The sequence below is a fragment of the Salvelinus fontinalis genome, chromosome 25 (genome assembly GCF_029448725.1).
Source record: "Salvelinus fontinalis isolate EN_2023a chromosome 25, ASM2944872v1, whole genome shotgun sequence".
In the NCBI taxonomy this organism is placed as follows: Eukaryota; Metazoa; Chordata; class Actinopteri; order Salmoniformes; family Salmonidae; genus Salvelinus; species Salvelinus fontinalis.
In genome coordinates this window covers 4,571,648-4,593,209 of record NC_074689.1, presented here as the reverse complement: position 1 = coordinate 4,593,209, position 21,562 = coordinate 4,571,648, and the positions used below count along the sequence as shown (strand labels likewise).

At 42.1% G+C, this 21,562-nt stretch overlaps 1 protein-coding gene across 14 annotated transcripts in view; it reads left to right on the top strand.

The window, feature by feature from the left end:
• LOC129822781 (sickle tail protein-like) overlaps positions 1-21,562 on the top strand; it is a 259,380-nt gene that overhangs the window by 190,080 nt on the left and 47,738 nt on the right. For 12 of the 14 annotated variants that reach the window (XM_055881197.1, XM_055881195.1, XM_055881191.1 and 9 more), the window contains one exon: positions 18,438-18,630. In XM_055881197.1, the coding sequence (XP_055737172.1) occupies positions 18,438-18,630 (193 nt within the window). Of the gene's footprint in view, positions 1-11,970; positions 12,055-17,263; positions 17,300-18,437; positions 18,631-21,562 lie in introns of those variants that run through there. The other 2 variants (XM_055881196.1, XM_055881194.1) reach the window with 2 other exon arrangements.

Genomic DNA, 21,562 nt, shown 5'->3' with positions numbered 1-21,562 from the left:
AGGGCACAATGACGTCTCCCTACTGTGCCCTTTTTGCCCTGAGGCACATTCATGCTTGCAGAGATGAATCTGGGCAGGTGAACACCACTGGTTGGAGCAGAAGGTGCTGCAGTGGACTTGCTGTAGCTAGCAAGCTCCTGGATGAGCAGCTCCCTGAAGGCTAGCTGTGAGATGGGGGGCTGTCTCTATCAATTTCCTCTATAATTTGGGTTAAATATGTATACCTAGACTTTGTTTTAGCTTTTCCTGATTTATTCGCCATAATTTAAATATATAAACTTGTTGAAAATGCTATTGAATATGTACTGCTATGCGTAACACTCGTGGCTTCGTCAAGTAGGATTTGCAATGGCGAATGAACCTCTTTTACGCAAGAGTTTACGACAAAGGCTGGTCTTCAAACGTATAACCATTACATATTGCCGTTTACCTCAGCTCATTAGCTATCTTCCAAGCTATATTTCAAGATGATCAGTGGTCATTGGGCCAAAATACAGTCAATCAACGATAGACCGGTCCTACCATTGATGCGCAATGAGGTAATTGATTGGTGTCTTCAAATCAGGTTTTTTCGGTCAATACGTCCCGGGAAAAGAGCCATCATGTATGGTTGTGTTAGTAACAACCAGAGGATTGCAATGAAACCAACTAGGACTGGATAAACGTTTGCTTAGTGTGTGTAATTACCACGAACGCTTCGTCCAAAGTTGAATGAGACCGAAATCACGACGCAACCGGTTTACAAATGTTTCGTGTTAGGCTATAAAAATTGATTTTATCAAACAAAACGAACATTCACTGTGTAGTTAGGACACTTGGCATTGCCACCAGAGGAAGATCTTCAATGGTACGCAATTTATTTTATTGTTATTTGTGACTTTCGTGACGCTAATGCTTGGTTGGAAAATGCTAGTAATACTTGTGTGTGTGGGGCGCCGTCCTCAAAAAATCGCATGTTTGCTTTTGCAGTAAACCTTTTTGAAATCTGACACAGCGGCTGGATTAATAAGACGTTCATCTTTTAAATGATGTAAGATACATGTATTTACAAGAATGTTTAATACAACGAATGGTGTATTTAAAATGTTAGCTCTCTGCAGTTTCACCGGATGTTGGCCTGGTGGGACGTTAGCGTCTCACCTACCCTAGAGAAGTTAACCCAGGCCCTGCGTGTCCCCAGGCGCTCTCATTTGTTGACTTCTGTAACCGAAAAAGCCTTGGTTTCATGCATGTTAACATCAGAAGCCTCCTCCCTAAATTTGTTTTACTCACTGCTTTAACACACCCCGCCAACCCTGATGTCCTTGCCGTGTCTGAATCCTGGTTTAGGAAGGCTACCAAAAATTCAGAGATTTCCATCCACAACTACAACATTTTCCGTCAAGATAGAACTGCCAAAGGGGGAGGAGTTGCAATCTACTGCAGAGATAGCCTGCAAAGTTCTGTCATACTTTCCAGGTCTATGCCCAAACAGTTCGAGCTTCTAATTTGAAAAATGCATCTCTCCAGAAATAAGTCTCTCACTGTTGCCGCCTGTTACAGCTCCCAGCTGTGCCCTGGACACCATATGTGAATTGATTGCCCCCCATCTATCTTCAGAGTTTGTTCTGTTAGGTGACCTAAACTGGGATATGATTAACACCCAGGCAGTCCTACAATCTAAACTAGATGCCCTCAATCTCACACAAATTATCAAGGAACCCACCAGGTACAACCCTAAATCCATAAACATGGGCACCCTCATAGATATTATCCTGACCAACTTGCCCTCCAAATACACCTCTGTTTTCAATCAGGATCTCACTGCCTCATTGCCTGCATCCGCTATGGGTCAAACGACCACCCCTCATCACTGTCAAACGCTCGCTAAAACTCTTCTGCAAGCAGGCCTTTCTAATCGATCTGGCCCGGGTATCCTGGAAGGATATTGACCTCATCCCGTCAGTCGAGGAGGCCTGGTTGTTCTTTAAAAGTAATTCCTCACCATTTTAAATATGCATGCCCCTTACAAAAAATTTAGAACTAAGAACAGATATAGCACTTGGTTCACTCCAGACCTGACTGCCCTCGACCAGCACAAAAACATCCTGTGGCGGACTGCACTAGCATCGAATAGTCCCCGCGATATGCAACTTTTCAGGGAAGTCAGGAACGAATACACACAGTCAGTCAGGATAGCAAAGCAAAGCATCCTGCATCCTGTAAACTCAAAAGTTTTGGGACACTGTAAAGTCCATGGAGAATAAGAGCACCTCCTCCCAGCTGCCCACTGCACTGAGGCTAGGTAACACCACCGATAAATCTACAATAATCGAGAATTTCACCACTGCGACCTGTATGCTCTCATCGGCTGGCCCTCGCTACATATTCGTCGCCAGACCCACTGGCTCCAGGTCATCTATAAGTCTTTGCTAGGTAAAGCTCCGCCTTATGTCAGCTCACTGGTCACGATAACTCCCACCCATAGCACGCGCTCCAGAAGGTATTTCTCACTGGTCATCCCCAAAGCCAACACCTCCTTTGGCCGTCTTTCCTTCCAGTTCTCTGCTGCCAATGACCGTAACGAATTACAAATCGAATTACAAATCGCTGAAGCTGGAGACTTATATTTCCATCACTAACTTTGAACATCAGCTATCTGAGCAGCTAACCTATTGCTGCAGCTGTACATAGCCCATCTGTAAATAGCCCATCCAATCTACCTACCTCATCCCCATATTGTTTTTATTTACTTTTCTGCTCTTTTGCACACCATTATTTCTTCTTGCACATCATCATCTGCACATCTATCATTCCAGTGTTTATTTGCAAAATTGTAATTACTTTGCTACTATGGCCTATTTATTGCCTTACCTCCTCACGCCATTTGCACACACTGTATATAGACTTTCTTTTTTTTCTATTGTTATTGACTGTACGCTTGTTTATTCCATGTGTAACTCTGTGGTTATTGTTATTGACTGTACGCTTGTTTATTCCATGTGTAACTCTGTGGTGTTGTTTGTGTCGCACTGCTTTGCCAGGTTGAAGTTGTAAATGAGAACTTAACTGAGAACTTACCAACTAGCCTACCTGGTTAAATAAAGGTTATAAAAAATGTAAATTGTCACTCAACAATACATCTGTGGGGAGATAGGTTATGGTTTATAATGAGATATTTTAATTGACCTAAATGTGAATGCTATTTACTGTAGTGATAATAATAATATTATGCTACAGTAGTAATATTCCATCTCAGCTCTTGTTGGCAAGCGTTACAAAGGTTCAACCCAGCTCATCTTCAAGTCAAATCCAATTTTAATTGTCACATGCGCCGAATACAACAGGCGTAGACCTTACTGTGAAACGCTTACTTACAAGCCCTTAACCAACAATGCAGTTCAAGAAATAGAGTTAAGAAAATATTTACTAAATAAACTAAAGTTAAACATTTAAATAAAAGTAACACAATAAAATATTAACGAGGCTATATACAGGTACCGAGTCAATGTGCGGGGGTACAGGTTAATCGAGGTAATTTGTACATGTACAGTAGGTAGGGGTAAAATGACTATGCGTAGATAATAATCAGTGAGTAGCAGCAGTGTAAAAACAAAGGGGGGTGTCAATGTAAATAAGTGGGTCAACAACCAAATCAACAGTATCTGCCCTATAACCTATAAGGTGCACTACTTTTTGACCAGGTATAGGGAATAGGGTGACACTTGGAACAGTGTTGTCAGTGAGAGCTGATGAGTTTCCCAGCTCTCAACTACAGTACCTGACCTCTATCCATACATTGAGCAGTAGGGGGGTGTTCACCAATCACCACCTCCACCCTCTCCCTGCACGCCTTCGCAGGATGATTTCAGCACTGACAAACTCCCAGCTCAAATTCCGAGCATCTGGTCCCGTTGATCCAACCCCTCCTTGACCCTCGCGTGTGCCCGCTTCAGCAAGCGTTTCTCGTTGAGAAAGGGGGCTACACCTGGAAGTTTGGAGAAAGTTAGTTTTAAACTGCTTTATGGATGATATCATTGGTGATATACTGTATTCGATTAGACAGTGTTTTGATGTGACATGATTTGTTACATCTTAAATGCTACAGAGGGACATGATGGCTGTGCTTCTCCTAATTCCTGCATAAGGTCTTACTGTGTGTGCATTTGAAAGTACACAGAAATTATTAAGTGTTGAATCAACACTGACAGTGTTCAATTTAACACTGGGCCAGTGTGTATGGGTCCACACTTTTCAGTGTTAAATTAACACTGCTTAGTACTGACGCTGTTATACTTTGTCAGTGTTAGGGAATTAACACATTTAGTGTTATGCATTAACACCTTAAAGTTTTTTTTAACACTAGGAAGTGTATATACAGTGCCTTCGGCATGAATTCAGACCCCTTGACTTTTTCCACATTTTGTTACGTTACAGCCTTATTCTAAAATGGATTTGAGATGTTTTTGCACATTTATTAAATACAAAAAACTGAAATATCAAAATAAAATAAGTATTCAGACCCTTTACTCAGTACTTTGTTGAAGCATCTTTGGCACGATTACAGCCTTGAGTCTTCTCGGGTATGACGCTACAAGCTTGGCAAACCTGTATTTGGGGAGTTTCTCCCATTTTTCTCTGCAGATCCTCTCAAGCTCTGGCAGGTTGGATGGGAAGCGTTGCTGCACAGATATTTTCAGGTCTCTCCAGAGATGTTCGAGTCCTTTAGGTGCCTTTTGGCAAACTCCAATCAGGCTGTCGTGCCTTTTACTGAGGAGTGGCTTCCGTCTGGCCACTCTACCATAAAGACCTGATTTGATAAAGTGCTGATTTGATAGAGTAACTTGCTCACAACTTTCCCTGACATCACACATACTTTGTAATTTTCGATTTACCTGATATAGTAGGATGGCTAACATTCGATGTCTGCAGATGCGTTGTCTTCTAGGCAAGATATGAAATGCAATCACAATTGACTGTAGCGCATATGAGGCACACACAACTGTTCCATGATGACTGAAAACACAACCGTGGGTTGAACGAGTGACACATTTCTGGCCAAGAGCGGTCCATTTAAAATGTATTAATTCTTCCCTTGCACCGCAAGTGTCATCAGAAGTGTCCACTTAATTTGAAGGCTGAGGGGAGAGAGTGTGTCTTTTAATTGTTTGGGATTAGAGGTCGACCGATTTTCTGATTTTTCGATACCAATTATTGGAGGACCAAAAAAAGCCGATACCATAATTCATCGGCAGACATTTTTTATTTTCCATTTTTTATTATTATTATTATTTTTTATATCTTAATTTTTATTTGTATTATTATATTTAAGTAATTTTTTTGTAATAATGACAATTACAACAATACTAAATGAACAATGAACACTTATTTTAACTTCATATAATACATAAATAAAATCTATTTAGTCTGAAATAAATAATAAAACCTGCTCAATTTGGTTTAAATAATGCGAAAACACAAGTGCAATATGTCCCATGTAAAAAATATACTGTTTAAGTTCCTTGCTCAGTACATAAGAACATATAAAGGCTGGTGGTTCAATATTCCCAGTTCTTCAATATTCCCATTAATAAGTTTTAGGTTGTAGTTATTATAGGAATTATGACGTGTCGACTATTTCTCTCTATACCATTTGTATTTCCTATACCTTTGTCTATTGGATGTTCTAATAGGCACTTTAGTATTGCCAGCCTAATCTCAGGAGTTGATAGGCTTGAAGTCATAAACAGCGCTGTGAAGCAAGTATTGCTAAGAGCTGCTGACAAATACAGTAAAGTTTGAATGAATACTTATGAGCCTGCTGCCGCCTACCACCGCTCAGTCAGACTGCTCTATCAAATCATAGACTTAATTATAATATAATAAACACAGAAATACGAGCCGTTGGTCATTAATATGGTCAAATCTGGAAACTATAATTTCGAAAACAAAACGTTTATTCTTTCAGTGAAATACGGAACCCTAAGTCTAGATATTGCTGTTACATTGCACAACCTTCAATGTTATGTCATAATTATGTAAAAATCAGGCAAATTAGTTCGCAACTAGCCAGGTGGCCCAAACTGTTGCATATACCCTGACTGTGTGCAATGAACGCAAGAGAAGTGACACAATTTCCCTAGTTAATATTCCCTGCTAACATGAGTTTCTTTTAACTAAATATGCAGGTTTAAAAAAATGTACTTCTGTGTATTGATTTTAAGAAAGGCATTGATGTTTTTGGTTAGGTACATTTGTGCAACGATTGTGCTTTTTTCGCGAATGCGCTTTTGTTAAATCATCCCCCGTTTGGCGAAGTAGGCTGTGATTCAATGATAAATTAACAGGCACCGCATTGATTATATGCAAAGCAGGACAAGCTAGTTAACCTAGTAATATCATCAACCATGTGTAGTTAACTAGTGATTATGTGAAGATTGATTGTTTTTTATAAGATAAGTTTAATGCTAGCTAGCGACTTACCTTGGCTCCTCGCTGCACTCGCATAACAGGTAGTCAGCCTGCAACGTAGTTTCCTCGTGGAATGCAGTGTAATCAGCCATAATCGGCATCCAAAAATGCAGATTACCCATTTGTTATGAAAACTTGAAATCTACCCTAATTAAACTCTATTTGGAATGCAGCCCAGGTGTTTTGTGTAGGCTAAACTAGCTAACTGCATTCGCTAGCTAAGAAAGTGAAGGTGTAAAAAATACAAAATATAGCTCTCTTTCTCTTGATTCACCTTCATTTTTGAAGAAATTAATTTGTTCAAATCTGTTCAACTATTGTCTTTCTCTCTCCGTTTTGAGTCAACTACTCACCACATTTTATGTTCTGCAGTGGTAGCTAGCTGTAGGTTACTCTTTCAGTACTAGATTCATTCTCTGATACTTTGATTGGGTGGACAACATGTCAGTTCATGCTGCAAGAGCTCTGATCGGTTGGAGGACGTCCTCTGGAAGTTTTAATAATAATGTGTAAGTCAATGGAAGGAGGTGAGAACCACGAGCCTCCTAGGTTTTGTATTGAAGTCAATGTACCCAGAGGAGGACGGAAACTAGGCTACACCATGGTGCTACCCTACAGAGTGCTAGTGAGGCTACTGTAGACCTACCTTCATTGCAAAACAGTGTGTTTTAATCAATTCTTTCTTGACATGAATATATATAAAATAGTTTTATCTAAAAAGGATAACTTTTTGTAATGTTTCATAATTTTTCTGAAATTCACTGAGGAGGATGGTCCTCCCCTTTCTCTTCTGATGAGCCTCCACTGGTAGACACCCTCTTAAGGTGCCTCTACATCTCAGTGGTAGAGTTGAACAGCTAGTGGCAAAAGAGCTAGATTTAAAAATAGCAAAATATATCACTTTTGCAGCTAACTGTCGAAATGACAGTTATAACTAAGCCTAAAACATCTGGTTTTTGAAGATTTTGTTTTTTCTTTCATGAAAGGTATAAAAAACTATGACAAATACATATCTCATGAGGCCTTATTTTGAGGCCTAGTTCTATCCTAACACAGTGGCCTGAAAGTCATTGTTTGACCCAGCAGCTGGGTCTTTTTTAACATAATCCTATTGGCCAACACTGTTATTTGTTTACGTTGTGTTTGTTTACGTTGTGTCATATTTCATTCCCAATCTCATATTGGGGCGGCAGGGTAGCCTTGTGGTTAGAGCGTTGGACTAGTAACCGAAAGGTTGCAAGTTCAAATCCCCGAGCTGACAAGGTACAAATCTGTCGTCCTGCCGCTGAACAGGCAGTTCAGGGGTAGGCCGTCATTGAAAATATGAATTTGTTCTTAACTGACTTGCCTAGTTAAATAAAGGTTAACATTTTTTTTTTTTATTATGCATGAATGACTCATGTTTTGGATAATGGCTGAACACCAGTATCAGTTGTCAATCGAGAAGATCTGTCTGTCGATTACAGGTTCTCTCTCCAGCAGGTTGTGTGTGTGTGTGAGAAAGAGCTTAAGTCATGAGTTTAGTGTACTGTAATATCAGCGCGTGTGTGTGTGCTGGAGTTGTGAGTGGAGTGCGGCGTAGTATCTGATATAACTGATATAAGCACATCCAGGAGGTCAAAGAAAAAAACAATGCTGGGGTCAATGGTGCGTGAGGAGCATCCACGTAAAGGTCAAAGACGACCGGAACAGATGGAGGAGCGTGATAGGAAGGCATGATGATGACGGGCAACTGTAGAGTTGAAAGGCGCAATATGTTCCCTATTTGCATGGGTCAATCAAACAAATCCAGGTCTGATAAGATTGTCTGAACCTTGTGTGTTGATGTACGTGTGAGTGTGTATGTGCGTGCTGGGATTAGAGGCGATAAAAACGCACATGAAAGAGAGATGAACATTTGCTTAAGTAATGTCAAATCGAATGAAAAGTTCAGTGGGTGACTAAGAGTGTGTTTGTGCGAATGTGTGTGTTTGTTCGTGCCGCTGTGTTGCCCGCCCACCCCTCCCTCTCTTTTGGGAGATAGAGGAGCATTTGGTGTGGGTAGAGCAAAGGGGTGTGAGTGGTCCCCAATAAGCGTTCACTAGACACTTTAATAATGGGGATCGGGGCCCTGTGACTATTCCTCACTCTGAAGAAACTACACCTCGCCTCTGTCCCAAATGGCACACTATTCCCTTTATGGGTGGACTACTTTTGACCTTTGGGTTCCTGGTCAAAAGTAGTGCACTACATAGGGAGTAGGGTGCCATTTGCGTCCGCCTCCATTGTGACTTACTCTCAGACGTTAACTTAATGATGAGAGCATGTGGGAGATGTGATGCTAAGAAGACTTTACTTAAGATATTACTTAAGTAACAGGTGGTATCTCACATTTCTTGTTACCTTCTCCCGTTTCTTCGCTATGCTGTCTTTAACGTATTCAGACCGAGATGGGGAAGGAAACTATCTTGTTACAATTACAAAATGTTACCAATGGATCAAAACATAATACAAAACACTATTTTGTATTTGTTTTTTTTATTCTTCGAAATAAAAAAATACATTTAACTACACGCCTTCACAACAACCACATTCTTAGTAACAAACAAAAAAACATTGTACTTGCTATGGCTGATATGTTGTTGTTTATATACCTTAGTTGAATTCCCTGACTGTAAGTCACTCTGGATAAGAGGGTCTACTAAATGACCAAAATGTACAAATGAACAATTACAAAGCACACTGGGTCCGTATTATTTTAAAGAAGTATTTAAATACGTATTTCAAATCCATGTAACAGAAATACTGTGCGTGTGTGTGTGTGTTTGTATGTGACCTGAGAGAAGAAGCAGCTCTGTGGGTTCGTGGACAGATAAGGATTTCTTTTATTCTCTGAGAACTTCTTACCACAGGCTCTGAGCCATATTCTCATCTTCACAATCATCAGATACACACAGAGAGGCTCAAATTAGACCTGGCGGTTATACGGGCCAGGACAAACTCTGGAAGAGAGTGTGTTCTGTGTGTGTGTGTGTGTGTGTGTGTGTGTGTGTGTGTGTGTGTGTGTGTGTGTGTGTGTGTGTGTGCGTGTGTGCGTGTGTGCGTGTGTGCGTGTGTGCGTGTGTGCGTGCGTGCGTGCGTGCGTGCGTGCGTGCGTGCGTGCGTGCGTGCGTGCGTGCGTGCGTGCGTGCGTGCGTGTGTGTGCGGGTGTGGATCCCCTTAAGATGGAACCCAGCAGAGCTGTTATTACGGGAAAGCCGGAAGCGTCAGAAGGGATAAATCATACTTGGAGTACTAATGTTATGACATTAAAGGACAAGTCTAGACAGGACGTGATGCCAGAGCTCTGTCAGCAAATACTTTGTGTGTGTGTGTGTGTGTGTGTGTGTGTGTGTGGAAAGTACAGTAATGGGTAAATGATCTGTTAAGACCTGGGTAGCCCAGACCTGTTAAACTCTGGCTTGCTCAATCCCAAAATTGCATGACAGTTACAGGCACCAGTACAAAACAGAACCAGTAAAATGACCCTGCAAGCGTGCAAGGTATTCCATGACTAACAGCCTCATATTATTTCCAACGTTTATCTTCTGATGTAATCACCTGTAACTTAAATGCCGTGCAACACAACTCTTACAGAAAAAGCACACCAATTTCACATGTTCACACGTGTTTCACATGTGATCTCGTGTAAAAGCAACATGTGATAACATGAAAGTACACGTGAAAACATGACCTTGTGTGAAATAAATGTGACATGGCGACGCAAAATTTCAACATGTGATAGCGTGAAAGTTTTTCACATGTATAATTGCACAGGTGAATGTTTTTCATATGTGAAAATGCAATTCCACATGTGAGAATTCGATTTTCACATGTCAGGAGCATTTTCACGTGAAAAACGTTCACATGTGAAAATCTAATTCTCACATGTGGAATTGCATTTTCACGTATGAAAAACATTCACTTGTGCAATTTTACATGTGAAAAACTGAACTCTAAATGTAACATGTGAACAACTGACCTCACATGTCTCTTATGTTTTCACATGTGAAACTGCACATTTCCTGTTTTGTTTTTTTACAGAAAGTAATGAAATGGTGTGGGGGTTTTAAGTTAAGTGGTACAATGTTCAGCCAAAATATTGTAAACTTCTTTAATAAATGTGATTACATTTGACATGATCACTTAGTGCTGACCTTTCAAGATGACCCCACCTGGGATTTGATCTCACAACCTTGGGCCACAAAGTCTGTAGAATACCGAAGTCCCCTACAGATTCATTACCTGTAATACATCTCTGCACTTAGCAAGATAGTGCCATCTGCACTGCTATTTAAGTTAGCAAATAATCTGACTGTTCTCTCATCATTAATTTAATTTTCAGCAATTTGAGGGTTTTCTGTATAGTTTAATGTTGGTGGGGCATATTGTTCAGTTTTAATGTTACTCCTGAATCACCATGATGAATACAATAGATACAATAGAATACAATGACAACAATTTTTTTTTTTTTTGTGTATTTTTTAAGATTTACTTTGAAGTCAAAAGTGTAGGGACACAGGTGAAGTCAGTTATTGCCACAGTTTGGAATGCTGTGAACCAAGAGGGTGTGAGTTCAAATCCCAGGTAAGGACATGTTGAATAATAATTACTGTATAAATAAACCTACACAATGTATTCACATATGTAAGTTGATGACATCTTAAGGACTAATCTTTGTTTGTAGAGCATCGCCTGTGAAATCTCATGAAAAATATTCACATGTGAAACATGTGAAGTGTTCCAAAACCATATGGTTTCACGTGTGATTTTTCACATGTGAAATTGTTGTTTTTTTCCTTAAGGGAATACAACTTTACTTGCTATTAAGAGACATAATAGCAATTTCGTGGTACAACTATGGTGAAAGGAGAGACTGTTTGAGTGGTCCAAATAATGATTATTCTGTGCAACAAATAAAAATATATTTAGACTGTCGCTCTTGGCCAAAGATGGACTGGTCCATCGGGCATTTTCCCGAACTGCCCTATGGCTAGTCTGTTTCTCAGAGACACTGATTACGTTTTACCAGTATTACCATTGAGGTTTAGCCTAGCAGGCTGAGGTCTTATCTGTTCTGGGAACCGGTGTCATCTTTCTGCCCTCATGAGATGGGAGGCTGTAAATACCAAAGGGGATTGGGGACATTTCAGAGCTATTCATTTTTGATCTATAACACACTGTCAAACTTGTAAATCGATTTACTGCTCCCAGATAAATCTTGTCTCGGTGCACAAAGATATCATTTTTTTCAATGCACGACTTAAGTGTGTTGATTTGGATTAGTGTGTGTTTTGTGTGTCCACATGGTTGGTTGCCTTGGTTCTACACACACACCCACACACACACACACATCCCTTGACTGCTCTCCCCTGACACTGTGGTGGTGATTAGAACTTTGATGTGAGTGTTTCCTGGGCAGGCTGGACTGGAAGTCACCGTCATCCTTCTATCCAGTCTGGGGGAGAACAGAACAGAACAGTGGGGCTGGAATAACAGCAGGATGTGTGTGTTCAGCAGACCAGGGGAGTTTCCACTAGACTAAGATATGGGAAGCTCTGCAGGAGGGAGATAATCGCCGTGCTGGTAATTCACTGTAAACATCTTCTATTCTATTAAATGTCTTCAAACCTGGAGGGAAATATTGAATCTATTTAATTCTGCTTATGATCAGGATTGTGACTATGATGATTGGGCATGTATGCCTCTTTATGTACAGGTTGAAATTGAGAGCATATTGATTCAGTGTTTGTAGTAAGTTGGTCGGATGAACAAGCAACTGAGCGACACTGTATTGATTGCCACATGGCGCATTGTAATATGTGGACTTTCAGCACGTCAACCTTCAGTGAAAGTCTGAGTTTGAGTCTGAGTTTGTTGTCGGTGAACCCTCTGTTTGTGTGCTCAGGCTAATATGTTTTGTACAGGCTCTCTCAGTGCAGGGCACGCAGAGGTCTGTGTGCGAGTCTGATTGAGGTCTGCCTAAGTGAATGTAATCGAATGGCTGGGCCAAATCAGTTGGGCACATTTCAAAGTTGCTGAAATCGATTGAACGTAGGTTCTGGGAAGGTCAATGGACCTGTTGTCATATGGTTTATTTGTGCGTCCCAAATGGCACCCTATTCCCTTTTGCCCAAAAGTAGTGCACTGCATGGGGAAAAGGATGCCCTTTGGGACGTAGTCCATCTCTGGCTAGAGGGGTCTCACAGCTAACCCCCGTTTGAACGTTGCCACTCTCTCTTTTTCCAGACTCTTTGGATCTTATGACTGTACAACAGTAGGCTAAATGAGGTAGCTACTCCTACCTCTGAATGTGTCAGTGTGTGCTGTATCTGCTTTGACTGCAACTCCTGCTACAATTATTCACTTTTGTTCATATTTTTTTTCCATTGACCTATCCACTTTCTATTTTTTTAATATATTTTACAGCTTTGCTGCTGCAGACACTTACATTTTACATACATGGTTCTTTTATATTACAGCAATCACATAATAATACATTTATTGATGACAGGGCATAGGAATTCGATATACCGTAATGTGTCTGATATACCGTAATGTGTCTGTTACAGTGTACGTCTGATATGTCTGTTTTGACTACAGTTATTACCTGATGAAAATATATTTATCGCTGACAGAGGATAAATATGAATTTGATATGCCGTAATGTGCAACCACAGTGCAAACCGCCTCGAGTCCACAGATTATAGCCCTTCTCCACGGAACGCGTGATTGGCTTTGATTGTTGATACTGTAAAGTCGATCCCTTTTAACGAACCAATTAGCCCGGTCTGTCCAGCCCCAGGCAGGCAGTCTGTCTGAAGGTCATGTGACGATTTGGAGGGTGGGGGATTAGAGGTGGAATGTGGTATGAGAGGGGTTAGGGAGGGGGACACAGCCATAATGAATGGGAATGGATGACAAGGGGATACTAGTGTATAATGTCATTAACACTTGGGTTGTGGCACTTTTGTTGCTGGGCCACGTAGACATACGGATAACCCTGTCCAATCTGAGGAGCCACTCTGCTAACACACAGATGTACAGTTAGGGTTAGAGAGGGTGGTTCGACGGTGTGTCTTGCTGTCTTCCCATGATGTACAGGGCAGCATGTAGAAGTATAGTACACAGACAGTGTACATGGTTAAGGGACTCCAGATGTGTGATACTCATACAGATCTGGCCAGTTAATTACATGGGGGTCCTCTCTCTCTCTCTCTCTCTCTCTCTCTCTCTCTCTCTCTCTCTCTCTCTCTCTCTCTCCTCTCCTCAGGGAGCCAACACAATTAGCATCTTAAGTGAAAAGGCTTGCTGACATCACCAGTGCGGGGGCTAAACCATGATGAGCTTTTGCTTCCTGGCAGAAGTCCACACTCCTTAATGTCTGCCAAGTTTGGCGAGAGAAAGAGAGAAAGACCTAGATGAAAGAAAGTTCATCTAGGTCTTGGCGAGAGAAAGAGAGAAAGACCTAGACGGAGTAAATAGTCTTCGCTTCTTATTCAACTCTTAAAATGAGGATTTGAGAACAATTCCTTGACATTAGATCGATTAAGTTTGTCTATTTCTGTGCCGCACAACCTGAAGCATGAAGCGCTCTTAAACAAAGACTTGAAAACATTACTTGTGAAGTCGCTTCTGTTTTACAGAAATCAGCCCACCCCCCTGGCAGCCATGGCTATATTTTCCACAAAGTGTTCTATGTCTGCCACTATCTTTTGATAGAAGCAGTGATTATTTTTTAAATATCATAATTCAGTTTAATCACCACGTCTCAGCACTGTACTATACCTCTGATCATCTGTCTGAAACCAAGACGCCACAACCATAACGATGTTTAGACAATGGGGCGGCAGGTATCCTAGTGTTTAGAGCGTTGGGGCCAGCAACTGGAAGGTTGCTGGATCGAATCCCCGAGCTGACGAGGTAAACATCTGTTGTTCTGCCCCTGAGCAAGGCAGGTAACCCACTGTGCGCTGCAGATGTGGATGTGGATCATGGCAGCCCCCTGCCTCTCTGATTCAGAGTGGTTGGGTTAAATGCCGAAGACACATTTCAGGTGAATACATTGTTGGACAACAATGTTATGGAATTTTTCTTATTTCTTGACTTTTCATCCATCCGTTTTTGTGGAGTATCTGCTCGTTTGTGAATCCAGGAAATGTACCTAAATTGTATGCAAAAGTAACCTGATTTGACACTTGAAAATCTTTCAAGGCTCGAAAGACAGAGACACACACACACACGTAACCAGTGTGAAATGGCTAGCTAGTTAGCGGTGCGCGCAAGTAGCGCTTCAATCACTCGCTTATGAGATCTTGAAGAAGCTGTTTCCCTTTCAAAGGCTGCAGCTTTTGTGGAGTGATGGGTAACAATCCTTCGTGGGAGGCAGTTGTTGATGTGTTCAGAGGGTCCCTGGTTCAAGTCCAGGTCGGAGCGAGGAGAGGGACGGAAGCAACACTGTTATGCACACAAAATAAAATGCTACTCTACAAAATATAACTTTTGCTAAATAAAAACTCATATAGCAGCTAAACCGTTCATACATTTGACGGAGAATAATAAAGGAATTTTAAGGGACGTATTCAATGAGTATAACAAAACAGACATCAAACACCCAATGGGGCGGCAGGTAGCCTAGTGGTTAGAGCGTTGGATTGAATCCCCGAGCTGACAAGGTACAAATCGGGCGTTCTGCCCCTGAGCAAGGCAGTTAACCCACTGTTCCCCGGGCGCCGTGGATGTCGATAATGGCAGCCCCCCGTACCTCTCTGATTCAGAGGGGTTGGGTTAAATGCGGAAGACACATTTCAATTGAATGCATTTAGTTGTACAGTTGACTAGGTACCCCCCCCCCTTTCTGCAATGGACACCACCTCTGGAAAGAAACCAGTTTGGAAATTAAACATGAACAATGTCGAAACTGCAACTAAAAGTCACGCTGGATCTTTTATTATACTCTAAAGACTTTGAAAACAGAACATGCTCTCGTGGAATAGAAAATAGTATAACGTTTAGGAACGATATCCAATTACCTTGATAAAGTAGTAACATTCAGACTGAATGCGTTTGATCAATTTGGTCCCAACGGTCATAATCATTGTCATCTTGTGTACTGATGTCCTTCAAGCTGTTTTTTCTATAGTGTATCACTTTTACTGTATCAAACGTGTTCACTTCTCAGTGCCACATGTTAACACTCATCACCTCTGCTGTAAGTGACCTACATAGAATGATATGATAGCCTACTCGGTGCTGAAATAGTAGGTGCTCTATGGTTACCATTGACTATCATAGCTAACTAAACCACACAGGGTGATATGTGGAATTTAGGTCTCCTCCCCAGCCGTGACCGGCTCAACGTGTGGTCGATGGGTCTAACAGCAGGTTGGTGGTTGTAATCAGAGGTTAAACCGTGCTTTTCACGTCTAGGCCATGACAGGAAGTGGTTGCAGCTGGGATAGGAAGTGGCCTTTCTGTGATAGAGGGGTGCCAAATGGAGTGCCTGCCAGAGAGAGGGAGAGAGGGAGGGAGGGTGTGTGTGTGCCTGTATGTGTGCGTGCGTATGCGCATGTGTGAAAGAGAGAGGAGGAGGATCACTTGCTAAGCTCATCCGATAGACACCTCATCAGTTTGGTGTTGATGTGTGAACTTTATTACCACCATCCGCAGGGAGGTGGTAGGTCTATTTGACATTTTGTCCACATAAATACAATCACACTGAAGAACCTCGTTTGTCTCGAGCCTCTCTCCAACTTGCTCAGTATGTATTCTACCACGTGACAATATGTATTTAACACAGCCAGGTTTTCAGAGTAGCCTGGTACTGTATCTACCTCAACATAATTGGTTACACTCATGAATAATTACTTTTCACTCATAAATAATTACTTTTCACTCATAAATAATTCCAATTCGTGTTCAAATTTCCGAGCATGCTCCTTGGTTTCGGGTGACAAATCAACTGAACTTGGCCCTCCATGTGACTGTCTCATCATGGGCCATACATACAAAAGACCTTACCTTTCCACTCACTACACAATACAGTTGTAGTGCTCGGGTCATCAGGCTTGCGTCCCATATGGCCGCCTATTCCCTATATAGTGCACTACTTTTGACCAGGGACGTATGGGAATAGGCTGCCATTTGGGATGCAGCCCCCAGATATACCCAGAGGATGCTGCTGCAATGTCAGGTGACAGGTCACTCCTGTGGTGAGTACGCTGAAGGTGACATGTCTCATCCACTCAACGATGTCATACGAGGTGACTCAGCACAGAGCTAGTCTGAATAATAATGGGGGCGATGGTGTGGAGGGTGATGACTATAAAAACAATCATACAGCTATTTATAGCAAAGGATTAGTAGACTATAGTTTATGTTGGATCTATTGGAAAGGAGATACAGTATAATCTATTAAAATAAATATCTCACACAGTTCTGTTCAAATTGCTGCCTTGTTTCTTGACATGTTTGATGACCATCTGTCACCTCTCCCTTTCCCCACGTATTCTCTCTCTCTCTCTCTCTCTCTCTCTCTCTCTCTCTCTCTCCTCTCTCATCTCTCTCTCTCCCTCTCTCTCTCTCCTCTCCTCTCTCGCTCTGCTCTCTCTCGTCTCTCTCTCTCTCTCTCTCTCTCTCTCTCTCTCTCTCTCTCTCTCTCCTCTCTCCTCCCTCTCTCTCTCCTCTCTCTCTCTCTCTCCTCTCTCTCTCTCTCTCTCTCTCTCTCTCTCTCTCTCTCTCTCTCTCTCTCTCTCTCTCTCTCTCTCTCTCTTTTCCATCAGTCCTTACAGGGCATGTTGTCTTCTCTCCATTCTGAGCTTGACATTCAGAGGTACTTGCTGAAAATCCAATTTCCCCACACAGTTAGTCTGATTTTTATCTTATCTGCATCATGCCTGGGCGTGTGACTGTCTGCATCCCAGCTAACCTGTCTGTCAGAGTTGGGATCAATTTGAATTAAAGGCAGTCAATTCAGGAAGTAAACTGAAATTCCAATTCAATGATTGAAAAAAAAACGGGCATCTATTTTCAATGACTTCTCAATAAACGGAAAAGGAGAAGCTATTTATGTCAAAATTGTCATTGTGTGTGCACCTGGGTGTGTCCTCAGAACCGGGGCGGGGGGGGGGCGTTTTTGAGGCTGTAACTACCTGCACCACAAGCGAGAAAAGCATGGGTGTGTTTGTGTGCGTTAACTCCTCACTTCTCAAGTTGTGTGAAGCTTGTCTTAAAAGAAACGCATTATTATTACTACGTGATAAGGCCTCGGGACCGTTTCGTTTTTTTTGCAACAGCGACATGGAAAATCATAGTGTGTGTGCTTGTGTGAAATATAGTGGGGTGTGTCATGTTTGCCTCACCTCACCTTATCTGTATACTGTATACTGCCAAAATCACTGCCTGCTCCACATTAGTCAATGGGCTGAGGGGGATACCCAGCACAACCAAATGACTGCCCCCTCTAACATTTTTACCAACTGCGACATGGAAAATCATGGTGTGTGTGCTTGTGTGACATAACCTATAACAGACAGTGTCGGTCTGCAATCTGCACTGATGCAAACAATTGACACCCAAATAGACTGGAGTGCATGACTAGAATGTCACACAATGGCACTGGGCTTTTCACTGTGTTGACGTCGTAGTTAAAAAGCTTGTCTTTTGTCTTAAACACTTAATTAACACGAGTGTTTGGTTCAGATGGCTTTGCTGGTTAAAGAATGGTGCTTGCAACACAGAGTTGTGGTGGGTTTGATTCCTGCATGGGACACTGGCACATAGCTTAGGGAAATTGTGTTTCAGTTTGTGTAAGCTTCCTATGTAGGGTTGCAAAATTCCAGTAACCTTCCCAGAATATATTTTGCGGGGGACATTTGGGGAAAGTTAACGGAATTTTTACAACCCTTTTCCTGTGTATCGTGATCCCCCCCCCCCCTTGTTGAACCTCTTTCTCCTCTTCTCCCTTCTAGAGCAGAAGCCCTCAACACGGCCTTAGCAGCTCCAGTGTAGGGGACCAGGCTGAGCACCTCTCCCTGGCCTCCCTGGAGTCTCTGGACACCATGTCAGAGGCTGATGCCCCCACCACCTTCACCAGAGGCAGCCGCTCCCGCGCCAGCCTGCCCGTAGTGCGCTCCACCAACCAGACCAGGGACCGCTCGCTGGGTAGGGGACCACAACATGGCCACACTGTGTTTGATGCTATTTTGATGCTATTAACCAAAACTACACCAAGGACTGCTACACACACACACACACACACACACACACACACACACACACACACAAAGCTTGCTTAACCCAGCCTGTCTCTCTTTAAAAACACACACACACACACACACACACACACTTACAAGGGTTTCTGAACATTTGACCGGCAGCATTTTAATTTACCAGACATTTGAGAAATGTAATGGACCCACATGTATAGGGTGCTTAACCACCCACGGTGCTCAGAATGACAGAATTCCCATTTAGATGATGGTTATGCATCTCAACGCAACATGCAACCCGAGGATGCAACAGCGTGCGTCCTTCTTACCGAATTCCGATGTGCACTTTGACGATTAAAAAAAAACTTTTCCAGAAGCGCTCCAACTTCTTAATCATAGCCTCAATTTTGTCCCGCACATTGAATATAATGCGGAGTGTCCCTGTAATCCTAGATTCAGATCATTCAGGCAAGAAAAAACATTACCCAGATAGGCCAGTCGTGTGAGAAACTCGGAATCATGCAAGCGGTCAGACAAGTGAAAATTATGGTCAGTAAAGAACTTTAAGCTTGTCTCTCAATTCAAAAAACGTGTCAATAATTTGCCCCTTGATAACCAGCACACTTCTGTATGTTGTAAAAGCGTTACATGGTCACTGCTCATATCATTGCATAGTGCAGAAAATACATGAAAGTTCAGGGGCCTCGCTTTAACAAAGTTAACCATTTTCACTGTAGTGTCCAAAACGTCTTTCAAGCTGTCAGGCATTCCCTTGGCAGCAAGAGCCTCTCGGTGGATGCTGCAGTGTACCCAAGTGGCGTCGGGAGCAACTGCTTGCAAGCACATTACCACTCCACTATGTCTCCCTGTCATGGCTTTTGCTCCATCAGTACAGATACCAACACATCTTCACCACCAAAGTCCATTTGATCTCACAAAGCTGTCCAGTACTTTAAAAAATATCCTCCCCTGCTGTCCTGGTTTGCAGAAGAGGATGTCTTCCTTTATTGACCCCCCCCCCCCCCATAAAAGTAATGGAGCTGTGCCAGGCCTGCCACGTCTGACTCGTCCAGCTATAACGCATATAATTCACTGGCTTGTATGCAAAGCAGTAATTGTTTCAAAACATCTCCTGCCACGTCACTGCTGCGTCGTGAAACAGAGTTGTTTGATGAAGGCATTGTCTATAGTTATTTTTGTCCTTCTCTCCCAGCATTGTCCCAGCCATATCCGCGGCAGCAGGAAGAATTAATTCCTCCACAATAGTATGGGGCTTGCCTGTCCTAGCCACTCGGTAGCTCACCATATAAGACGCTTCTAGCTCCTTCTTATTAATGGTATCTATTGCTTTTAATCATGTCTTACTGCTCAAAAGTCGTCTTAATTCTCGCTCAAAGAACTCCCGTTGCTGATCTTTCAAATTGGAATGTTTTGTTTCTAAATGTCTGCGCAAGAGTGAAGGTTTCATTGAGTTGTGAGATAGTACTTTTGCACATATAACACACGGTGGCTGAGGAAAGGCACTACTCCCAATATAAGTGAGCCCCAAATCAATGTAGTTATCATATTTGCGTCTCTTTGATGGTCCAACGTCCCTGTCTGTTGTTCGGTGCTTTCCCGGGTAAGGGGCAGTAGATCTTCTGCTGCATCAGATTCACAACTGTCAGTGTCCATGCTAGCTGGGCTAACAACACATGTAGAATTACTGATGCTAACATTGGGTGTGCTCGTGGAAGCAGAACAGCTTGTCTCGTTGACAGGTGCAGGTGTAGTACTGCTGGTAGTAGCAGTACTATCAGTAGAGCTGGTATGTGTCTCTATGTACACGGGCCTTACTTTTTTAAATACATTTTCGAGAAAACGGAATGAGCAGAACCTGCGTTTGGCTACATACTGGAATTCCCGCGAGAGAGTAACGGTTAATGTGATTGGATGTTAACTATTTGACTAGGCTACCTGTATTTGACATTGTGTTGTTATTTTGCTGAACACTAGATGGTTTAATAACATTTTTGCCAGTGAAACGAGGCTACTCAGGCAAGGGGGAAAAAAACTCTCCCCAAATGTATAGTCCCGTTGGAAAATATAAATGGACTGTTTGAAAATGTGAACAAAAGTTATTAGTCTTTAAAAAAAAATGTGAATCGCAGTTTTCTTTGGCATACCCCCGATGGCATTGCGCGTATCCCCGGGTTTGGGAATAGCTGTTCTAATGCTTACCCAATAAAAATGCACAAAATCACAGATTTGGCACATCTTTGAGCACAAGTTATTTATATTTTTTATTTAAGTAGGCAAGTCAGTTAAGAACAAATTCTTATTTACAATGACGGCCTACACTGGCCAAACCCGGACGATGCTGGGCATATTGATGGGACTCCCAATCACGGCCGGTAGTGATAAAGACTGGATAGACTAGACATCATGAAATATTTAGAGACAAATTACAGACAGCAGCCTAATACAACAAAATACAACTCGATTGAACATGAAATATATTTAAATATAATTGAAATAGGCCTATACGTCGCTTTTTTTTGTATCAATTTCAAAGACGTTGGCAACATTGTATTTGTATTCAACGTTGTTCGGAAGTTATTGGTGGTCACAGAGACGGATAAACCGTGTGATTCTATGTTCTGTGTATAAAGTGGGCAAAAAAGCATCTAGCGACACACTTAGCTGTTCTACAAGCGGTCCGAGGCAGGCGATAGATTACGCACATTTTCAAGTGCAACGTTAATAACGATGGTTTTAGGAAACCGCTCTGAGATTGAATGATTCGCCCTATGAAGGTTCTAACAATGAATAAAGTGTGACACGCTGAACCCTGTCTACCACTGCACTTGAATTGTTGAGCAATCATTGGGCATATAAAAGCACGA